This window comes from Aphelocoma coerulescens, chromosome 1A (genome assembly GCF_041296385.1).
Source record: "Aphelocoma coerulescens isolate FSJ_1873_10779 chromosome 1A, UR_Acoe_1.0, whole genome shotgun sequence".
In the NCBI taxonomy this organism is placed as follows: Eukaryota; Metazoa; Chordata; class Aves; order Passeriformes; family Corvidae; genus Aphelocoma; species Aphelocoma coerulescens.
Window position 1 is genome coordinate 53,192,016 of NC_091014.1, and position 15,916 is coordinate 53,207,931.

Here is a 15,916-nt window from a genome sequence, read left to right on the forward strand (position 1 = left end):
TATTTCAAACCAACTAGAAGGACAACAGTAGACATGGGTACACCAAATCACAGGATCACTGCAGATGGAAGGGATCTCTGAGATATCAATCCCACCCCTCTGCTCAAAGCATGGTTAACTAGAGCAGGCTGAAGCAGATTTGGGGCTGTGCCCAGCTAAGTTTTGAGTATCTTAAAGGGCAATGAAGGCACAACTTTTCTGGGTAACCTCTTCCAAAGGTCTGACCACGCTTAATAGTAAGAAAAGAAAATTATTCTCCCTTGTGTTTGAGTGGAGTTTTCTGTATTTCAGTTTATGCCAATGGCTTCTTGCTTCTCCACAGGCACCATTGTGAATAATTTGGCTCAGTCTTCTTTAGTCCCCTCATCAAGTATCTATACACATGGATAAGAACATCCTCCTTCAAGTTTTCTCATCTCAAGGCTAAACAGTCACAGCTTTCTCTGTTTCTCCTCTGTCAGATGCTCCAGAGTTCCTCTCTGTGCTCCTTCACAAAGCCCACTCCAGTATGTTTATGTCCAGCTAATCCCCACTGCAAGTAATAATACAAAGAGGTAATTTCCAATTTTTTTTTCCTTGTCTTATAACAAGAGGTAAACTCTGTCAAGGCAGATGATTTTGTTAGTTAGCTGAAAATTTGATACTGTGGGTAGAATAAGATTCAAGGGATTGATTTAAATTTAAGAGCAATACCCACAATTGAATTTTGCTGGCATTATGCTACAAGTTGCATAAAACAACTACCTTCAACTCTTCGTTGCATTACTAAAATTGCACCTTTAGACTTCAATCAAAATAATATTAAGAATGATACTTCTACAGCAGGATCTGTATGACAAGGTTCCAGATGTCACCTGAACACAAATCTATTAGTTAAAAAGTAAAAATGCTGCCTATCACTAATCTCATATTCTTTAATAACCAAAGTTTTCGAGAAGAGAGATAATGTTGTAAGCCACTGGAAAAGCTCTAATTAAAAATCAGATCAACTCTAAAGTAATTCTAGTTTCCACTTGCACCTAAACAAGACACCTAACAAACACAAGGCTATGACAAATCCAATACAACATCCCTCATATTACTCACTACAATCATGTATTTCATTAAATTACTCTATATATAAAGAAACAGTTCAGGAAAGCAGAAATCTAATTCCTATTTTTTACTTCTGCACTGATTTTTCTTCTGAAAGTTTCTACTTCAACAACCTTTGTATCTCTTGGTACCACAGTAAGTTGCACAGTCTGAATAGATAGAAATAACAACAATTACTTTGAGAAGTTTGGCTCATGTCCATGATGGAAAGAATGTGCATGTTCAGCATTAGAACTTCGCTGACCTCAACTTGCCTACCTCAGAAATGGTTTCTTACTGTCACAGATGCAGTGGACTTACAGTTGTCAGCTTGTCTAGGAGGCAAAGTAGACCTTTACCCCAAGCCACATCACAGCCCTTCTGCAACGAGTACAGTGCAGATCAATGAGAACGGTCTCATGAGGAAACATCCAATTAGGCTTAAGAAAAATAGAGTTCTGTTATCTAGATTTTCCAAAGATCACCTTCTTGCTTGCTCCAAGTGGCAGAAAAAGAAAAAAATTGATTACGATACCAAAATTGAATTACCATTGCATTAACTAATGAGAAGAATATGGAATACAACCATCACTGAAATACTTCTATGACAAGGCTCTGTTCTTCCTACCCGAACAAAAACCCAGGGAAAAAAATCCAACCAGTACTGGATTTCAGATTGAAATCATATGAAAAAGCCTTTCCTAATGGAAATGGAAGTTATTTTCTTCTCTGATCAAGCTGCTTTCCCTAAAGCTCTGTGTACCAGCATCTTATATTGTTCATCCTCAAATGAGTGTTTTGTTTATAATTTCTGATCCTTTATTAAAATGCATCCTAAAGAAATAAGGCTCATATTTAAAAGAGGACAAATCTGCCACATGCACACCAAAAGGAAGGCCCTGTTTCTTTCATACTTCACATTATTCAGTGAAGAGCAGCTGTATAAAAACTTCATGTACAAACTCACTACGTCAGTGCCAAGCTTCCAGAACGATTAACCCTTTTACAACAATTTCTGATTAATGTTTTGAAATTGCAATGCATATTTCTATGCTTTTACATTTAAGGCACATCAACATCCTGCCTCTTTTTATTTTCAGCCACCATCCACTATTTTTTTATATATATATATATGGATATTTAAGGAACTAAAAGGGTGAGCACCAAGCAACCAACCAATACTCCCAGCACATTTAAACGAGAGTGCTTCACACCATTTACTATGATAAGGCCCTTTTTAAATAAACGCGTGACTCACTGTTTGTTTTCTTCACCAGGAGGTGGAGTCTTGCCATGCCCCTCCATTACAAAATCCTCATGTTCCATCTGCAAAGGCAAGCATTGCAGGTCAGAAATCGGTGGAGCAAAACGCACATCACCTAAAGTGGCCCTTTTCATATGCAGCAACTCAAAGCAGCCACTTTATCACAGTGGCTGGTCCAGAACAGATCATGTAGTTTCTTAGCAACATATGTACATCTCCAACCCCATTGCTATGGTATCATTCCATAGCACAGATTTCAGAAAAAAATCTTGCAAGGGAAAAAGAATGGTTTAATGGCTATAGCAGAATACTATCAGTCGAGGTACATAGGTTCTAAGTTCTGCTCTGTTAAGGACTTCCCTTGTCATTCTAAGTATTATTTCTACCACTTCTTCCTTACACATATAAAGCAGGAATTTTAAAAAAGGCTTATCAGTATCTCTGGAAAAAAATTAAAATTTTAGAAGAAACTTATTAAGCACAGAAAGAAATGGCTGCAAAAGCAGAGTACTTCTTGTGAAAAATAACTTTTCTTTGAAAAAAGACTTTCACCGCACACACAGCTTACTTAGCAGGGTAAAAAAGAGGCCTAAGGAAACCTCAAATAGATGCTGTTCCAATGACAACATAAGGTAGGCATTTCCTTTGGCTCTCTTGTTAGAAGATTCCAAGGGCAGTAAGGAAGTTTTATGTTTAATTGTTTGCTTTTAAAATACCAGTTTTAGCATATATTTTCAGTAATTCTTTTTGAGAGAAAAAAGAATTACACTATATTTGCTCATTCATTAATTACATGCTCTTCATTTAATCACTTAATTCAGCCAGAAGTTCTTGCACAGGTAGCAAAATATTCTTCTTATATCAAAATTCAACACATGCAATTAGTATTATATAAACATCCAGACACAGTTAGCAATGCTCTACTTCATGTGAAGCCAGCAAACAGGTCACACTGCAATACTCAATAAGCCATACAACAAAGAACTGAATCATAATCACACACAAATCCATGATCCACTACATTAAACTGGAAAGAGGAGAGAAGCACTATTCAGTCAGTTAAGAGAACACAGCTTAGTCAGTCTTTCAAGGGGCAAAAAACCCCCAAACCAAACCAAAATCCATCAGCCACTTCCCCTTGTGCCCCTACCCTCCCCTCAAAAGAGTCAAGTTTTCTCATTTGTACATTAATACTGCTGTCAGGTCAAAATACTTTCAAAACCCCAAAATCTGCATATTGACATCTAACAAGGATACAAGAAATTATGTTATCTGACTGCACAGGCACAGCCCTAAGCAAAACCACGAATGAACCAACAAAGTGGTGAACTGTAAGGTGCTAATGACATCCACAAGACAGACAGTCAATCAAACATGTGTAAGTACACATTTATAAACATGTACCCACGTGGCTCCCAGTCCAAACAGTGTTTTCGTGTAAAAGCAATGTTTGAAAACAAGAATATTTCTATTTACAGTTACTTAATAACTTGGACTTTTATCCATGTATTCACACCATATCAGACACACTGAAATCTATTTGTACTTCAGTCCCTACCTGATTCACAAGAGCTCTAACAGCTGGACTCACGCCTGTATAGCTGAAGAGAAAGCTACCCATTCCACTAATTCTGTTGTTGAAAATGCTAAAACACTGATGTGTCAGTGGGTAAAACAGCTACAGATTTGTGGCCACATTGCAAAACAGCATGGTTCTGTGAGTGAGAGTAAGTGTTTAACAATTACACAGGAGGTATTTTAGCCTGTTGCTGGTATGAGACAAGTACAATTCACAGGAATGGTTAGCAAGGGAACAGTTTGTGGCCAGTACTGGGAAGATGAAACGCAGCCTTTGGGAGTAAAGATGCACTACATACAGCATATATAGTGCTAAGCTAACAAGATTCCCATATAAAACAGAAATTTGATGTAATGAAGCTGTAGAAAAGGAGGCACCACAAAAAAAAAAAAAAAAAGGATGTGTAAAAGGCAATGATTTAAAAACCAACAAAAACGTAGGAATGGGAAATTACTATATTAGATGATAATCAAGATCTGAATGAGAACTGGAACATCTTGTAAACTACCACTAGAACAAGGCAATCACTGAAGTACTGCTGATAAAACTGTTGCTTTATTATGAATTTTATATGAAGAACACTAGTGACATCCCTGTTCCAGCATGCTTATCTATCAAAGTTTCATTTCAAAGAAAAGTGGGCAAATAATGACAAATAACAAAGCACCTGAGCTAAGAACAAGATTGTCGGTCCAGGCACAATCTCTTTTAGAAGAACTAGAGAGCCCCTCTGCTTTAAGAATCAGTTTGCTCTACTTCAGACAGTAGACAGAAGTATCTGAAATTACTGAAATTTGCATTATAAGAAACTGTAGAAGATACAGTACAATGGCACAGGCACTGTGTCATTCACAAGAAGTTCACCAAAAAAATTAATCACTGAGTGATGAAATATTCAGGAACACAGAAACTATTCAGTATACAAAATAAAGATTAATTGGTAGGGTTTCATTGATAAATAAAGCCAATAATAAAATGCATCAAGACACTAAAAAAAGTCACAGGAAGGTCAAGGAATTAATTACTAGTGAACTAGGAAAAAAAATCTTTTTAGAATGGATAAACAACTAGACTTGTAGGAAACATTTGGCTGGTCAGGCTCAGAAGATAAAATATTGCATGCTGCCCAGAGGATGGTATCAAGTGAAGTGCTGCAGGACTCTGCCCTAGGACAAGTCCACTAAATATCTTTACCAATGACTTGCAGGGCCAGTAAGGTATATTCTGGTCAGAATTTTATTAACTGGGGTGAAGAGGACCAATCAACAAGTCTAAAGACAGGGCTGCCATTCAGACGGACCTAGACAGGCTGGAGGAATGGTCCCTACACAAAACACTTGCACCTGAGAGGCCCTGGCAACAATACAGGCTGGTGACTGGCTGGGGAACAGTTCTGTGGAAAAGGTCTTGGCATAAAGCAAGCTGATCATGAGCCAGCAATGTGCCTTGTCAGGAAAGGTCAACAGCATCCCAGACTTTATTAAGAAGAGCCTTGCCAGCAGATGAGGAAACTGATTGCCACCTCTACTCAGTGGTTATTATTCCAGACATGGTCTAATGCACCTCATCCTGGGCCTTCACAATACGAGAAGTACACCCAGAACATGAACACAGTAGCCAACAAGATGCTCAAGGAGCCAGAGCACTTGTCCTGTGAGTAAAGGCAGAGGGAGCTGGGCTGATTTGGCCTGGAGAAGAGATGGCTTTGGGGAGAACTTAACAACAAGTTACTGTCTGTACAAGGACATCAGCAAGCAGTCAGGCTCACCACAGAGGTACCCTGTGACAGGACAAGAAGCAACAAGACTGTGTTCAAACAAGAGAAGTCCAGAATGGATACAAGATAATTATTTTCACCATGAGGACAGTCAAAGACTGGAACAGATAACCTAGCATAGTTTTGCAGTCTCCCTGCTTCAAGTTTTTCATGGCCTGAATAGATAAAATCTCTCACAACCTGGTCTGACCTCATAGGTGACCCTGCTTTAAGCAGGAAGTCAGACTAAAGACCTTGGAAGGTCCCTTTGAACCTGAATTTCCCAGGAATCCTATGAACAGAAGAACAGATTCAGTTTAATATTGAGAGATCACATACATGACAAAAAACCCTACTGAATTCCCAACCCAGCCAGAACCTGCACTTCAGTCTAGAAAAGTATCTTAGAAAGTTGCATAATCAAAAAAACCCTCAAAAATAAAACAACCACCAAGAAAAACTAAGTTATGCTGAAGAAATAAATACTGAAAAGTCTGCAGCAGATCTACAGTATGTCCTCGTTTAAAATACTGTCGATGAGTAGAGACAATGAAGACTCAAACCCCCTCCACAACACTCCAAAAACACGAGCGCTCAAAGAACGGTGTAGGCAGAGGGGAGATTTCACATAAATAAAACACAACATTTGGCCTGCAAATCTCCCTCAATGCAAGACAACACAGCACTGAGGCATACACAAAAAAAAAAGCAGTTTGACAGTACTGTAACAAAGATCACCCCTTTGCTATTATAATATAAATAAAACCCAATTTGCTCTCAAAGAAAACACCTGTAAGAGGATACACAGAGAAAATGTACTATTAAGCAGACAAAAAACTAGCTGTTGAACAAACAAATTGCAACACTGAATTTCACAAGCCTTTGTGGGTTTTATGGTTTATATATGCTTTAGGTATGAAGATTTGTCTGTGTATTAGAGGATTAAAAACAATAGCAGTATAAGCTTTTCTGTTTCCGGCAACGACATTACTTTTACAAAGTGAAAGGAGAAGTTATATATAAGATCACTCAACAAGCCTGACACAGTGCAGCAATTTCTGCATTCCTCTTTTTGCAGAGCCTTGACTCCAACTTTTTCGTTTGCCTGCATACGCTAAACAATTTCATGATCAGTGATCTCTATTTTTCACTTGGAAATCTGCAGGTTTTAAAATTGCTAGAAAGTGATACACAGCTTATTTAATTGTCTAAAACATCTAGAATAAGCTCATAAAGTAATATCCATTTCCATCTTTCTGCAACATTTAAAAGTCACTTTATTGGGTAATTCATCTTAATTCAAAGAGAGATATCTGACAAAGAGCCTTCTGAAAAAAATTAATGAGCAAGTAAAATTCCAGTAAAATTCCAAAGGCATTGCTTACATTTTTTAAAATTTGTTCTTAGGCCCAGCTACCTATTAATTAATTTTAAGATTAAAAAAATACTTAAAAATTAAAATGTTTAGGTCTTATTTTCCCAATGACGATAATGACATCATACCACAGAAAGAATAAGAATGTGGTATTTTAAGTTTTTGATTAAGTGACTATCTGGGGATGAACTGAAGAGAGGAACAGCATGTAAGAGCCACAGTTAGCTGAAAATACTCTTTTCCTTTTCCTCCACCCACAGTTCTTATACAATTCCTATGCACATTTCTTCCCCACAAGTCTCTCAGTTTCCCTTCATTCTGTCATCACCCTATCCTGCTCAGCACTCTTCAAGTCTTTTTTTTTTAAAAAAACCCTGAAGCCCAGAGTCCTTGCTAAGTTCCAGCCATCCACAGCATCCAGCAGCCTCACCCGATCTGGCTCACTGCGGCGTTCAGAAAAGGCGCCGCTTTCTTGGCCTTGAGTCTCTCTTGACTCACAGCGTACAAAGGAAATGCAGTTGTCCTCAATACGTAGCAAAGAATGGAAGGTGGAGCTAAGAGAGAAAGAACTCTTGAATCTGTTCTATTCCTCCCAAGGAAAGAAGAAAAGGTGGAATGGCAGAGGATCCGAAACACTTGAGCTTCTCTTTAAGCGGACTGCAGAGGGAGCCATTGACTCCAAGAGCAGGAATCAAGGGAAGCGCGCTGCACACCTGTTTCTCCTGGCAAGCAACGGAGAAAGCTTCAAGATTCTGGCAGCTGGAAGCAGGAACCAGAAATAGACCCTGAAACAGCAGGGGAGGAATTCAATAGAAAACTTTTTTTTTTTAAAAAGGAACTGCAAGTTTTTTAACTCTGTATTTTATTATTTCAAGGCCTTTTTCTCTAAAAATCCAGGCACCTGTGAATATCCAAATTTCAACAAAAATTAATATATTGAGTGCTCTAAATAGTAAAAGACAATTTGTTTTATCTAAGTTAAGTAAAGCTATTCAATATTAGACACTCAATACTTCACTTTTAGAAAATGAAATTTATCATGAGCTTAAACATAATAAACTGTTATATTTTTTTGTCCAGAAGTGCAATACCTGTTACTACAGTTTCATACTACTCTTTCTAAAAATATCTTCAATGAGATCCTAATGGATTTGATTAATGTGCAAACCTTATCTCCTAGATAAGGTCAGCAACACTCTGAAGGGTCAGAAAGTTTCAAGGGCAAAAGCCTCATCTTTCCTGAATCCCGATGTCAGAAAGCACATTTTCCTAAGAAGATTCAACTCCTGCATTAGCTATCCTAGCCCACCAAAGACGAACTGAGCTTAAGAGAGACCAAGCATTTTCTCATGAAAAAAGATAGACATTTGGAAGAAATCCTTTACCTATTATTAAAAAAGCTATTAATTTTAAAGTCTTTTTGTCTTCACCAGCATAAAGAAATGTACTAATGCAGCTTCATCAGAGTTTCCTTTTCCTACTCATTCCATAGGTCCTTTTCAAAGCTGTTTTCTTCTATTTTATTTTTTAAAAAAAGCAACCCCCCAAACAAACAAAACAACAACTAAAAACCTCCAACAAACCCCCCAAACCAACAACAAAAAAACCCCAAACAAAAAACAACAACAACAAAACCACACAAAAACAAACAAAAGGACTTAAACCAGCCAGGAGATGAAGACTCTGAAGATTTTTCACTCACTAGCATCTCAAGCAGACACAACACCAAAACCTTATCTGGTGTATGACTAGATACTCTGGTGAGGACCAGCCAAAAATCAAATGCTGCTTTAAGTGAAGTGATGATTTTAACACAGCCTATGGAAGGCCCAGCTTAAGACTGATAACTCTGATGTTCTGTCACAGCTACTCCTTAAACACCAATGCCCCTCCCAATCATCATCAGCAACAGTGCTACTGTAAACAGACCATCAGCACTTATTTTGTCTCACTGATAGTTGTTTTAAGGAGAGTTGCACAACCCAGTCCTCGAAATCCAAGCAATTAGTCACTAGTCACTACTGCTAACAGTGATGGAAGCTGTGTTATAAAAAACGAAACCTCAGAGACCATTTGAGGTCTAACAGAAATGTAATCACTACTGCAAATGAAAGGAAAGCTGAGTCACCTCTCTGCCTGGCTTAATTACAAGCACTTTGGACAAACTGCATTGGGGAAAATTTTACTCACTAGAAACAGATTAATTAAATTTTTAATTCAATTTCTTTTAATAAAAATGCAATTTAGCTGCTAACACTTTAACAATTTTTTAGGAATAAATTAGTGTTGAGCTGGCATTTCAAAATATGCATAAAATAGCACAAAGTGTTTAGCAAAATTGGCCCCAAAATTTACTAGTTTGATTAAATCTTCATTCCAGTACACAAATGAAAGCATTAAAAAACCCTTAGAATCAGTGATTTAAACTCAAAAGAAAAAAAAGTAGAAAAAACAGCTCCTAAAATGAGAAAGCACTGAGTACTTCTCTGAATCACACAGAGGAAAGTCTTAAAGACAAGGTATGCATGAAATATTGGGCTGAATTTTCAGTCTTTCAGGACTTTGTTGTATTGTACAGCATTGTGATGTAACTAAATTTTCACTTGAACCTATTTCTACCTTTTCTTCTCTCTCAATTTTGCCAAAGCCTAGTCTTGATATAAAAAAACCACTGCCAAAATACACAAACCATCTCCTAGCCCACTCACTATTTTCTTGAAGCTTCTCAGCAGCATCTAGATGAAGCATTTCAATGTTATTACCATCACATGGTCCTGACTAGTTTTCTGTTAGTTACAAGAGAAGTGAAAACTAGCTAACATAATCCCCCTGCTAAATCACACTTCACATTCAGCGCTCCCTGCTAATCATTTCGAATGCTAACACACTTAGACCACACGTAATTACCTTTGAAAGTTATTAATCTGCTACTGGTGTTTGTTATATGCAGCTTAATGGTACTTTACCACCTGGCTCACTGAAACATTACACTAAGTAGAGGAAACGCCACATGTTAACATACACCATCATTAAAACGTGCATCATCCTTGTAGAACAGCAGGACAGATTATCAATGGGAACTCATTCGTTAACCTAAGGAAATTAGAATATGTAATTTATGCTACACCTAAACAAGCACAAAAGCTGCAGCAGTGGTTAAGGGCCAGAAGTTTTGCTTTTAGTTTCAGCTGTCACCAATTAGTCATAACTAATTGCAGAAATAACCTATGGCTCACTTTCTATGTAATATTTAAAATGTTTGTTAACTAATATTCTCTGAAATACCCAGCAGCTTAACATGAATTCCCTGCTAAGCTTAAACAGTTATATGAATATCATGAAAACAACAGTCACATTTTGGAAATGCTAAAAGGGTTGGGATCCTAGCCACATTTCATATTGTACAGATAAGAAAGTTTACTTAATTAAAAATGTATTATTCTTTTCATATATTACTGAGCTGCAAAGTATTTAAAATACAATAGCTTGTGTGTGTGTATATATATATACATATATATATACACATATATATATATATATATAAAATAACTAAGCTAAATATTGCTCTGAAAGCAATTTAAACCACCTAGTTGTTTGCAGCAAGATACAGTTTTACCTCACATCAACCACCGAAGATGTTAAAGTCACTCAAGTCATGGTATGACAGGATATCCAGAAATACCATCTGAACACTTCAACTCTGAAGCTGCCAAGGCAGCTTTGAGTAATAATTCAACCATCGCAGACACAAAAAATGAATAAAGCGTTCTGAATTTAAGCAGAAGTGCTTTCCTTTTCCTGCACCACTGATGATGATCCATTTTTTAGTGTGTTCCATCCAAACATTCCATCCATTTTATAGTGTGTTCTTCACATACACAGTATGGATGGATCCAAGGAAAATCTGAATTCAGTAAAACGCAAAAAACTCCCATATTTTATTTAATTAACTTTTTGTATTATTCTTCAGCTAAAGAACAGAAGCATTTCACAAGCCATGAATTCTTGCTAGCTTCAGCTACTCTGAAAAAAACCTTTTACACTTTGGTTACAAATTTTTCACACTTTCCATTTAGGGGACAAATCCGACCTAAAGCCCTTGAACAGTTCACCCCCACCAGTACTTTCAGCAGCCACTTGTATGCAACCCAGTGACTCTACTTAGCCACCTCATTTTACAGTCAATTTAGTATTTACGGTGCAGACACAGATGAACGAGTTATAGCAGCTTAAACTGACATCTGTAAGTGGCTGATACTCTGATATACACATTGTTAACCACCCTGACACAGAAAACATATTAACTTTCTCCCACTTAGATTTGGAAATCTAGATGATGCATTGCCACAAAAAGACAACAGGCATGAACAGCTAAAAGAATTTTCAAAGGCTTAAGAAAGCAGATGATAATCAGAATTAGAGAAAACTAAATTACACTTTTGCACTACACATTTAATCACCTTCACTGCCACAAATACTGTTTGCTGCTGTTTGTTAGGAATAACTGAAAGTGACATCAACCTGGCACGCACAAAATGGTGAAGTTATTCTGCCTTAAGAGATCTGACCAGACAGGCAAGCAACAGAAAGAAGAACTTTCTTTTCTGTGTTCACAGAAATCTGCTGTGTGGATTCTAAACCCATAGAAACTGCCAGTGGCCCAGAAAGTTCCTCAACAGCTGGAGGCTGAGAGCAATTCTGTTATAGGTATATATTAACCCTGCCTTAAGTCTGTATTACACATTCACTTTTGACCACTGTCAAAAAGGAGAAGGAATACAAGCTATCCACACCCACAGTACACAGCTGCTTTCCAGTTTCTCCAGTTACCAGAATGCAAATCCAAGCTCATTTTAGTCACAGGAGAGACACTGCTGCTTGCTTGTTAAATTTTTCCAAATTTATCAGGATTATTAAAAAGATTAGCTATCTGACAAAACACCAAACCACTGAAAGAGCCACTCATCTCGAGAGCAGATGTTGTAGAAAAGCAGGGCTTTTCTACAACTTGCCCTCAAAAAAACTCCAACAAACCTTTAGATGCCTTGGGAATATGTTATTTCTCTGGGAATTACATGTGGAAATTGTATCTGTTGAAGCTAACCAATATGATTTCAAAGTACCTCTAAATATTTCTTAACCTAATTCCACACTACTGCATCTGTAGACAGCTACTACATTCTCCCCCCTTATGATACACTCTCTTGCCTACTGCTCAAATGCTTCAGTGACTTTAAACAAGTGACAGGAAATGATGGCATATTTTTAATGTTGCTTTTGCCCTTCAAGGGAACTGATACCACACAATATGTTTTTGCAGAGTTCGAGTCCTTAGTTGTCCTGTCGCCCTCTTACTGGAATGATGAAGACCATCACTACTATTTTTAGTGTCAAGAATAACAACCACACTCTTTTCATCAAACCTCACACGCACTTCTTTCACACCCAATGAATGAAAAAAAAAATTTGAGGAACTGAAAAAAATTCATACCCATCTAGTTCACAAAATGAAAAGGAAAACAGTCCTTGTGGGTCATGTAAATGTTCAAAGTCTTGCAAATGCATGAAACCAACAAGACCAATGAATTTTACACTTTTCAATGATTCAGCCAAACTAACAGGCTACAAATGATTTTTAAAGTAAATCTAAGATTTTTTAAAGTAGGGTAGAGTAAGCTTTCATGCCCCAGCTCAAATTTCTCCCCAAATACCTATCCCTCTCAAGTCTGCCATAAGACAGTAAGACTGAAAACACTCATCAGTACTTCCACATCTGTAAGACTTTGTATTAAGTGACCGATTATATAAAACTCTGTCACAAGCCACATGGACTACAACCACTGCCAACAATTCTGTAAAGTCAACACCAAATGGAAAGAGATCAAAAGGCAATATTCTGAAAAGGTAGGAACCCCTCAAATTGTGTGCAATAGTACACCTGCATGAAAAGAGACACTTTGTAAGCAAAGCCACAAATCAACTTCCCTGACTGTCATCAACATCAGAGTAGGACTATACCACATAAGCTCTCAAATGCAGAACCACTTTTTCAATATTTAAGCAAATATCTGCTTGTCTGTCTTGCAAAGTACCATAAACTGCTGTAATCAGCCAAAGAAGACACGCTATTGGTTGAGAAAAAAATCTAATGAGAAAACATTTATGAAAAGAAGGAACCTTTAAAAGAATGGAAAAGATGAGTAAAGCAAATGGGTTTTTTTAAGATGGAAGTGTTTTTTCCTTTAGAAATGGGACACACACCTATTCACTGCAGTGACATGCCATGCCAGTACACTTCCTCCACACGAATTGTATATATGAAAAGACTCAATCAAAGAATGTACAGTGACAGTTCTTACAGATGTCAAAGTCACCTTGGCATATGATGGTATTTTCCAAGAGAAAGAAAATACATCATTGTGTTAACCATCTCTTTTGTGATTCAAAAGCACTTCAGGGTATTTTGAGATTAGAAAACAGAGAGTCATCTTTCAGTTCAGCATCTATATTTTAGCAGTCTTCACTACAGATAAGTAGGTTTCAAATAGGCAATTCAGCTTGCCTCTGTAGAAAACAGTACACCCAACTGGCAGAATCCTGAACTTGATCCTGAATTTCTTTTAGAATGTCCAAGCAGCTAGGCAATCCACAGCATTCCTTTACAACAGTTCAAGTAGTACTGTCTGTTTAATTCCATGTTCTTTCTTGCAAAGTCCTCAACAATTTTACCTTATTTATAACTGCTTTTTTATAGGAGACCCTGATAACATACTGTACTGGTTTTGGCTGGGATTGAGCTAAATTTCTAGATAGTAGCTGGTAGAGGACTGTGTTTTGGATTTGTGCTGGAAGCAGTGCTGATAACACTGGGATGTTTCTGTTACTGCTGAGCAGTGCTCACACAGCATCAAGGCCTCTTCTGTTTCTCAGCCCACCCCACCAGCAAGCAGGCCAGGGGTGCACAAGAAGCAGGGACAGGACACAGCCAGGACAGCTGACCCCAACTGTCCAAAGGGATACTCCACACTACATGGCATCATGCTCAGCATGAAAACTGAGGGAGTGAGGGTGTGTGTGGAGGTTAGCTGGGGCTAACATTGCTCAGAGACTGGCTGGGCATCAATTGTTTGGCAGCAAGCAATTCTTTTTCTTTTGCATCATTTGTTTTCTCACAGGTTTTGTTTTCTTCTCATCTTTGTTGTTGGTTTGGGTTTTTTTTCCCCTGAATTATTACACTGCCTTTATCTCAATCCACATATTTTCTGACTTCTACCCTTACAATTCTCCCCCTCCACCTCACTGCAGGGACAGGAGTGGATGAGCAGCAATGTGGTGCTTAGATGCCAGCTAGGGTTAAACCCCACACCATAATTGTAGCTCTTTGCTACAATGCCTTGAAATTTTGAAATTTGAAGTTATAAACTCACAGTCAGATTTGCTTGAGTTTTTTTCCCCATGTAGAAAAGTCCAAGCATATAGTGTTTTGTAGGAAAGTATTTCAGGTTCTTTTCCTGGCCACAGTGTTAAAGTTCCAGAGAGAAACTAACCCAAAATTTCTGCTTCCCTTGAGGGACTATGTTAATTTATACTTAAAACAAGAGGACTATGTCATAAGACTTTTACAAGCTTTGAAAACCTGTCATTAAAAGGAAGGACTACTTTATTAACTTTAAATTTTTTGTAATTTCATTCTTTACTGAGAGGTTATTGGATTATCTTTTTTTAATACATGATATGCAAATATTTTGGCTTTGAAATTACTCTCCTAAGGAGCTGTAGCATTTCCAGGTTAACAAAATGTCATCTCCATGCTCTGCTAGCTTCATCAGTTTCTGTTGTGAAAAATTCTTTGTCCTTCTAGTTCTTAAGCTGCCACATTTCAGGAGAAGCATAAATTGTCTTGTCAGGCAGCATACCTCTCTACTTTTAAAAGACTATACAAGATACTTCATACAAAGGCTCCAGGAGCTCAGTATAGTTGTAAGTCAGCATTACAAAGACTAGCTGCTCCTACAACTCAAGTTCCAGAAAAACAATGGAAATATACCCTGGAAATCAGGGCACAGAAATGCTGGAAGCTCCACAGGCAACTCACCAGCAGACATCAAAAATCAATCAACTAAATAAAAATACCTCAAAGCCTACTGTCCTGGATCCAGTGGAGAAGCAACAGCCACATGAGTAAACTGAAACCTACTCAGAACTGTCAAGCACTCACAAGAAAGTATACTGAGGCTGAAAGCTCACCTCTTGTAAGAAGCCAAAATTCAGGGCAGGGATTCATACTGCAAGGAACCAGCATCTGAAAGCACTGTGTACCAGGACAGTACTAGACTGGAAAACATCTTTTTTAAAATTACAGTCACAAAGCAGACTGTTCATTTTATTACTGTATAGGCCTGAATGTTTTAAATTACTTAGTGCTATCTGAATAGAAAACCAGTTGTGTATCATTAAGTAGGATTATAAGCCCCAGAGATACAGGCATCAAGGTTTTGGATGCTGTAAGTTTAATTACTTAACTACAGGGGGTTTTTTTCACTATTTTTGTTCTAAATCCCACAAAATGAAAGCATCAGCGTAACTTTTGCACTATTGTCATCATTATGCAACATCCACATCAGAAATTGAGCATACCTTACCCATAATGCAGTTAGTGGAACATTCCGGCTTTTAGGAAAGAGAACTCCTAACAACACTTCCTTGTGAATTTTATGATTCTGTTTATAAATGTAAAAATACATAGCCTAACACAGGCTCATGTTCCTTTATTCTCAATGTGTATAAAGTAAAAGCAGGAGTTTAGATACTTGAGTCCCATACTTTTTAACCTTTTTATCATCTCTGCATGAATGCTTCAGGATAAAA

The 15,916-nt window shown here is 37.6% G+C and overlaps 1 protein-coding gene across 8 annotated transcripts in view; it reads right to left on the reverse strand.

Moving 5' to 3' along the window:
• The window catches only part of TNRC6B (trinucleotide repeat containing adaptor 6B), a 122,573-nt gene that overhangs the window by 84,759 nt on the left and 21,898 nt on the right, over positions 1-15,916 (reverse strand). For 6 of the 8 annotated variants that reach the window (XM_069002724.1, XM_069002734.1, XM_069002720.1 and 3 more), the window contains exon 4: positions 2,333-2,400. The exons of the other annotated variants lie outside the window; for them this stretch is intronic. In XM_069002724.1, coding sequence (XP_068858825.1) covers positions 2,333-2,400 — 68 coding nt within the window. The remainder of the gene's footprint in view (positions 1-2,332; positions 2,401-15,916) is intronic. 8 annotated transcript variants of the gene reach the window in all.